This window comes from Pyrgilauda ruficollis, unplaced genomic scaffold, assembly GCF_017590135.1.
Source record: "Pyrgilauda ruficollis isolate IOZ18807 unplaced genomic scaffold, ASM1759013v1 scaffold243, whole genome shotgun sequence".
Classification (NCBI taxonomy): Eukaryota; Metazoa; Chordata; class Aves; order Passeriformes; family Passeridae; genus Pyrgilauda; species Pyrgilauda ruficollis.
In genome coordinates this window covers 549734-556365 of record NW_024523745.1, presented here as the reverse complement: position 1 = coordinate 556365, position 6632 = coordinate 549734, and the positions used below count along the sequence as shown (strand labels likewise).

General features: G+C 70.1%; 2 protein-coding genes across 2 annotated transcripts in view; both read left to right on the top strand.

Annotated features, from left to right (window-relative positions):
* The window catches only part of CPT1B (carnitine palmitoyltransferase 1B), a 12358-nt gene extending 9944 nt beyond the window's left edge, over positions 1–2414 (top strand). Inside the window, exons 15-19 of the mRNA XM_041470262.1 lie at positions 206–340; positions 886–1038; positions 1457–1570; positions 1788–1880; positions 2241–2414. Of these exons, the coding sequence (XP_041326196.1) occupies positions 206–340; positions 886–1038; positions 1457–1570; positions 1788–1880; positions 2241–2330 (585 nt within the window). The 3' untranslated portion in view covers positions 2331–2414. The remainder of the gene's footprint in view (positions 1–205; positions 341–885; positions 1039–1456; positions 1571–1787; positions 1881–2240) is intronic.
* Positions 2415–4309: 1895 nt separating this feature from the next.
* LOC121355103 (dromaiocalcin-1-like) lies at positions 4310–6610 on the top strand. Its single transcript, XM_041470277.1, has 6 exons — positions 4310–4723; positions 4873–4950; positions 5440–5534; positions 5614–5796; positions 6074–6179; positions 6392–6610. The coding sequence occupies exons 2-6, from the start codon at positions 4884–4886 to the stop codon at positions 6457–6459; spliced, it is 519 nt and encodes a 172-aa protein (XP_041326211.1). The 5' UTR covers positions 4310–4723; positions 4873–4883; the 3' UTR covers positions 6460–6610.
* Positions 6611–6632: the final 22 nt, after the last annotated feature.

Genomic DNA, 6632 nt, shown 5'->3' with positions numbered 1-6632 from the left:
GATGGGATGGGATGGAATTGGGGTGGGATTGGGGTGGGATGGGATGGAATTGGGGTGGGATGGGGTGGGATTGGGGTGGGATGGGATGGCGCAGGACCCGGGAAGGATGGGATGTGCCAGGCGGGCCGTGGCCAGGACGAGGCGGGGGTGAGCGGCAGCGGGACGAGCTGGGCCCGTGCCGTGTCCCCACGGCCCATGCCCGCAGGACAAGGGCTCCTTCTGCCTGACCTACGAGGCCTCCATGACGCGGCTGTTCCGCGAGGGCCGCACCGAGACCGTGCGCTCCTGCACCTCCGAGTCCACGGCCTTCGTGCGCAGCATGGCCGACAGCCGGCGCAGCGTGAGTGCCACCGGGACACCGGCACCCCGCCACTCGGGGGGTCCCCGTCCCTCACGGGGGCTGGGGGCCTGTTTGGGGTGCAGTTTGGGGTGCAGCCCCCCTGACCCCACTCCAGAGTGCAGAGGGGCAGCAGCGACTGTTCAAGGTGCAGACTGGGGGTGCATGTTTGGGGTGCAGGTTCGGGTTCTGTTTGGGGTGCAGGTCTGGGGGTGTGTTGGGGTTCAGTTTGGAGCCCAGCCCCCCCGGGCCCCCCAGTGCTCAGAGTGGCAGTGTCTGTTCAAGGTGCGGATCTGGGGGCTGTGCCGGGGTTCAGGTTTGGGCTCAGTTCGGGGTGCAGGTTTGGGGTGCAGGTTTGCGGTGTCAGTTTGGGGTGTCGGTAATTTTGGGGTTCACCCCCTGGCCCCCAGTGCTCAGAGATGCAGCAGCTGTTCAAGGTGCAGATCTGTGGGCTGTGCCGGGGCTCAGTTTGGGGTGCAGGTTTGGAGTGTCAGTTAATTTGGGGTGTCAGTTAATTTGGGGTGTCAGTAATTTTGGGGTTCACCCAGCGCTCGGAGCGGCAGCAGCTGTTCAAGGCGGCGGCCGAGAAGCACCAGCAGCTCTACCGCCTGGCCATGACCGGCGCGGGCATCGACCGCCACCTCTTCTGCCTCTACCTGATGTCCCGGTACCTCGGCATGCAGAGCCCCTTCCTGGCCAAGGTCAGCGCGGGGGGACAGGGGACGGGGACACGGGACAGGGTACAGGGGACACGGGACAGGGACACGAGGGACAGTGTGGGAGCAGCACACGAGGGTGGCACTGAGGGACACGGGGGGGACAGGGAGGGAGCACAGAGAACCACTGTGGGACACGGGCAAGGGGGCATAGGAAGGCACGGGGGGACACAGAGTGGCACCGGGAGGGGCACGGGAGGGCACAGCGGGGACACTGCCACCCGCCCTGGTGTCACCGCACGTGGAGTCCCGCTCTGGGGCTGGGGGCAGTGGGGCACGGTGGGGTTCCCTGGGTCACAGTGGGGTTCCCCGGGGTGCTCTGGGGTGCCCTGGGGCGCAGTGGGGTTCCCCGGGGTGCCCGGGGCACAGCGGGGCGCCCCGGGTTCAGCGAGTGTCCCCACAGGTGCTGGCGGAGCCCTGGCGCCTCTCCACCAGCCAGACCCCGCAGCAGCAGCTCAAGATGTTCGACTTCGAGGAATTCCCCGACCACGTCTCCAGCGGCGGCGGCTTCGGCCCCGTGAGCTCCGGGGGGCACCGGGGGGCAGCGGGAGGGGGGCAGCGGGTGTGGGAGTGGCTCTGGGGTCCGTAGTGCTCCCCCCCACCCCGTGGGTTTGGGCTGGGGGTGCCCCACACCGGAGCCCCCAGCCCCACATGGGTGACCCGGGTGGCTTCAGCCCGACCCCACACCCGGGTGGGTGCCCCCAGGTGCCCCATGGCCCCTGTGCCCCCCGCAGGTGGCAGACGATGGTTATGGGGTGTCCTACATCATCGCCGGGGAGAACCTCATCACCTTCCACGTGTCCAGCAAGTTCTCCAGCCCCGAGACGGTGAGGGGGGCACGGGGGGCGGGGGGGCTCTCCCAGAGCTGCAGTCGCTGCCCGTGGGGTCACCTGTGGGGTCACCTGTGGGTCTGGGACAGCCCCTGACTCTGATCTTGACCCTGCTGCATCCTGCCCCTCCCTTCCTGTGGGACCCCCACCCCATCCCAGTCCCCTCCTCTGGGACCCTCCCCACGTCCCAGTCACCCCCTCTGGGGTGCAGGCCGTGCTGGGGCTCCCACAGCTCCGGGGGTGCCCCAGGGTGGGCAGAGGGGGTTCGGGTCTCACTCTGGGCATTCAGATCCCCCCCTGGGGGGGTCCGGGCGCCCCCCGGGGGTCCGGGCGGGCTCTGAGCGGCGCTGCCCGCAGGACTCGCAGCGTTTCGGCCGCAACATCCGCCAGGCCATGCTGGACATCGCGGCGCTCTTCGACAAACCCCCCGCCGCGGCCGGGAAGTGACCGGGGGGGCCGCGGGGCTCCCGGGATTGCGGGGGCCGGGGGTCGCTGCCCCGGACCTGCTCCCAATAAAGGCTCTTGGTGTGACCCCGCTGTGCCGCTGGGTGGGACCCCCGGGGGCATCCGTGGGGTGCCAGGGCTGGATCCATGGAATGCCGGGGGGCATCCATGGGGTGCCAGGGCTGGATCCACGTGGGGTCCTCAGGGGGGGCCCGGTGGGCACCAGCCACCGCCGGTGAAGGCATCAAAAGGGCCGTCCCTGAGGCGGTGACCCCGGTGGTCTGTACCCAGTCCCATCCCGGTGATCCATGCCCATCCCGGTGACGTGCGGCCATTCCCGCATCCATGCTCGTCCCAATGATCCGTGCCCATCCCCCTGCCCATCCCCATCCTGGAGATCCCTAACCATTCCCGGCTCCGTGCCCGTCCTGGTGATCCGTGCCCATCCCGGTGATCCGTGCCCATCCCCAGATCCTCTTCCATCCCGGTGATCCGTGCCCGTCCCCATCCCGGTGATCTGCTCCCATCCCTGGCCCCGTCCCCATCCCTGTACCCATACCCGTTCCTGTCTCTTTCCCGGTGATCTGTGCCCGTCCCGGTGCTCTGCGCCCATCCCCGGATCCGCTCCCATCCCGGTGATCCGTGCCTGTCCCCGTGCCGTTTCTCCGTGCCCGGCCCCGTGCCCATCCCCTGCCGGTGACGGGGGTGCGCAGCGGGGCACGGCGGCACGGACGGGCCCTGCGCAGGGCCCTGCGCAGAGCCTCCCTCTGTCGTCCGGCCTGGGGGTCGCCGCGCCCCGGGTGGCACCGCGCTGGCACCATCCCCTCCCTCCCTCCGGACAGGAGACACCCCTAGGAGAGGGGACAGACCGGGCACGGGGGCTGGGGACACCCCGGGAGAGGGGACAGGGACAGGGGACACCCCTAGGAGAGAGGCCAGGCCGGGCACGGGGGCTGGGGACACCCCGGGAGAGGGGACAGGACGGACAGGGACCGGGGACAACCCCAGGCTATGGGCCAGACAGGGCACGGAGACTGGGGACACCCCCGGCGGAAGGGACAGGGGACACCGGCGGGAGAGGGGACAGGACGGGCACAGGGACCGAGGACAACGCCGGGAGAGGGTCCAGACTATCAGGGGCCACTCGTCAGAGGGGACAGAGAGGGCACAGGGACAGGGGACATCCCCCGGCGAAGGGCCAGGGTGGGACAGGGACAGAGATCCCCCGGGAGAGGGCACAGACAGGGAACAAGGACAAAGACCCTTCTGGGAGAGGGTCCAGGCCGGGGACAGGGACAGAGACCCCGCCCCCGCGGGCATCCCCCCGCCTGGGGAGCGTCCCGTAGGGTCACTGTCACCCCCGGCACCAGGGCTGCGTCCTGCACCCCCACCCCATATGGGGGTGACATCCATCATCCCGACCCCACATGGGGGTGACAGCCCCCACCCCTCCCCACATCGGGTGCCCGCTGTCCCCACGCTGGGGCCGTGTCCTCCGCGGAGCCCCCACGGCCGGGGGTCTCAGAGGTGGCACTGGACTCTCCCGGGTGCCGTGGGGTCGCCGGGGTCACCGCTGGGTGCTGCGTGGGCTGCGCTGGGACCCCGGACCGCGAGTGGCCGTCTGGGTGTCTGGGTCCGTGTCCTTCGGTCTGTCCTTGTTTTGTCCCTCGGTCCATGTTCCTCGGTCCGTGTCCCTCTGTCTGTCCCTCTGTCTGTCCCTCTGTCCGTGTCCGTCGGTCCGTGTCCCTTGGCCCATGTCCCTCTGTCTGTCCCTCAGTTGGTGTCCCTTGGTCCGTGTCCGCCGCAGCCGCGCCCGCTCCCCCTCCCTGAGCAGATCCCTTATCAGACCCCTTATCAGATCCCTTATCAGATCCCTGCAGCGCTCGGTCATGTGACCGCACCCTAGCCCGGCACCCCCCGGCACCTTCACCCCCCTGTCCCCGGGGATGGCCCCTGTCCCCTCCTGTGTCCCCTCCCAGCTCCGTGCTCGTCCCGGGGGCTCACACGGAGCCGCGCCCGTGGCCCAGCCGAGCCCCCACGCCGGTGGGTGACCCCCATTCCCCCGAGGGGCGACCCCAGAGCCCGCCAGGGACCCCCGGGTGACCTCGGCGACACCAAGAGGCCCCGCGGTGCCGCCAGCGTAGCCCGCTCCCCCCGGGGGTCCCCGGCACCCCAAGAGCGGGGGCAGCGCTCGGGGGGCCGGGATGGGTGCCCGGGGGTGCCCGGGGGAGTGGCCCGGGTGGGTGCCAGCGTCAGCGGTCCCTTTGATGCGGTGCCAGCGGCTCCACGAGCGGGTGCTCCCGGCCCGGCCCCCCCGCAGCCACCCCCGCTCGGGCCTATAAAGGGCTCGGGGTGTCCCTGTCCCGCTCAGCCGGGGCCGCTGCGGCAGCTGCGAGGTGCCGGGGGCGCTGGGGAGGTCCTGGGGGGAGGTGCTGGGGAGGGTCCTGGCGATACTGGGGGGGGTCCTGGGGCTCTGGGGGGGTCCTGGGGGAGGTGCTGGGGAGAGCTGGCCGCTCCCCCCGCCCCTGCAGCCCCCCCGTTGCAGGAAGGCTGAGGATGGGTCCTGCCGCCTTCCTGGGGCTCTGCCTGCTGGGCTGCCTGGTGCTGCCCCCCTCCCTGCCGGGTGAGACCCCAAACTGCACCCTGATCCCCCAAACTGCGCCCTGATCCCCCAAACTATACCCTGAAACTCCTCCTGCACCGATTCCCCAAACTGCACCCTGAGACCCCAAACTGTGCCATGAGACCTCAGACTGCACCCTGAGACCCCAAACTATACCCTGAAACTCCTCCTGCACCGATTCCCCAAACTGCACCCTGAGACCCCAAACTGCACCCTGAGACCCTCCTGCCCACACCCTGAGACACCCCAACTGCACCCTAATCCTCCAGACTGCACCCTGAGACCCCCACATTTCACAGAGATCCCCCACCCACACCCTGTGACCCCCAAAGTGCCCTCTGCCCACCCTCTGCTTCCCACCCCCAACCTTTTCCCACAACCTCAGCCCCCCAAACAGGGCCGGAGGTGCCCTGATCCCCCAAATCCCCCCCCACCGCGGGATCCCATCTGGGTTTGGGGGCGTCACGGTGACACCCCTGTCCCCCCCAGGGGCTCAGGCCACCAGGTGTCCCCGGGGGTGGCTGTCCTTCGAGGGACACTGCTATGGCTACTTCGGACAGCAGCTGAGCTGGAGGAGGGCTGAGGTGGGTGCTGTGGGGGAATGGGGGGTTCCGGGGGTCCCCCAAACCCCCAGGACCCCGCTGCACGTGGCGCTGTCCCCAGGCGTGGTGCCAGGCCACCCGCGGGGGCCACCTGGCGTCGCTGCACAGCCCCGAGGAGCACCGGGCGCTCGCCGCCTTCATCGCCCGGCGGCCGCGGCGGGGAGAGGACGACGAGGAGGGGGAGAAGGAGAGGGAGAGGGAGAGGGACAAGGAGGAGAGCGTCTGGATCGGGCTGCACCGGCGGGTGCGTGGCCTGAGCGAGCCGTGCCTGTCTGTACCTGCCTGCCACACCCTGATGTCCCATCCTGGTGTCCCCTGCCTGACCCCTGCCTGCAGCGCTACCTGTCCCCCCTGCGCCCCAACCTGCCCTGACCGCGCCCTGCCACACCTTCGTGTCCCATCCCGGTGTCCTGACCGCGCCCTGCAGTGCTGCCTGTCTGCTATCCTTGTGTCTCTGTGCCCCTGTGCCCCTGTCCCCCTGTGCCCCTGTCTCACCTTGTGTCCCTCTGCCCCTGTCACAGCGCCAGGGCTGGCTCTGGGCTGACGGGTCCCCGCGGCACTACTGGGCCTGGGAGGGGGACGATGGCCCCAAGGGACATCCCTGCATCGCCCTGGAGGACTCGGCAGGTCAGGGGGGCACTGGGAGCCAGGGCTGGGGACAATGGCCTGGGGACAGCCCTGTGCCACACTGGAGGACTCAGCTGGTGGGGGGACACAAGGCTTGGGGGGGCAGGGAGTGCCAGGGAGGGTCAGGGAGGGACTGGGGGTGTCCGGGGGCTCTGGGGCTGTCAGAGTGTCCCACATGTCCCCTGTCCCAGCGGTGGCTCGTGTCCCTGCAGGGTTCATGGCCTGGGAGGGCGAGGCCTGTGGCGAGCGCAAACCTTTCGTCTGCAAATACGAAGCCTAGAGGGGCTAGGGGCCTGGGGGGGCCCGCGGCCCTCACAGCTGTCCCCAACCCCTGTGCAGCCCCCCGACCCTGGGCCTGACCCCCACCCTGCATCCTGTCCCCAAACCCCTGTGCCAGACCCCACTGCCTGCTCCCAATCCCACCCCTGCTGTGCTGCCCCCCAAACCCCACCT

Excerpts from the sequence above, each read along its gene's own strand:
- LOC121355103 (XM_041470277.1), top strand. The coding sequence starts at position 4,884 with ATGGGTCCTGCCGCCTTCCTGGGGCTCTGCCTGCTGGGCTGCCTGGTG. Across the intron at positions 4,951-5,439 it reads GCTGCCCCCCTCCCTGCCGG|GGGCTCAGGCCACCAGGTGT; the intron begins GTGAGACCCCAA and ends TGTCCCCCCCAG. Across the intron at positions 5,797-6,073 it reads GGATCGGGCTGCACCGGCGG|CGCCAGGGCTGGCTCTGGGC; the intron begins GTGCGTGGCCTG and ends CCCCTGTCACAG.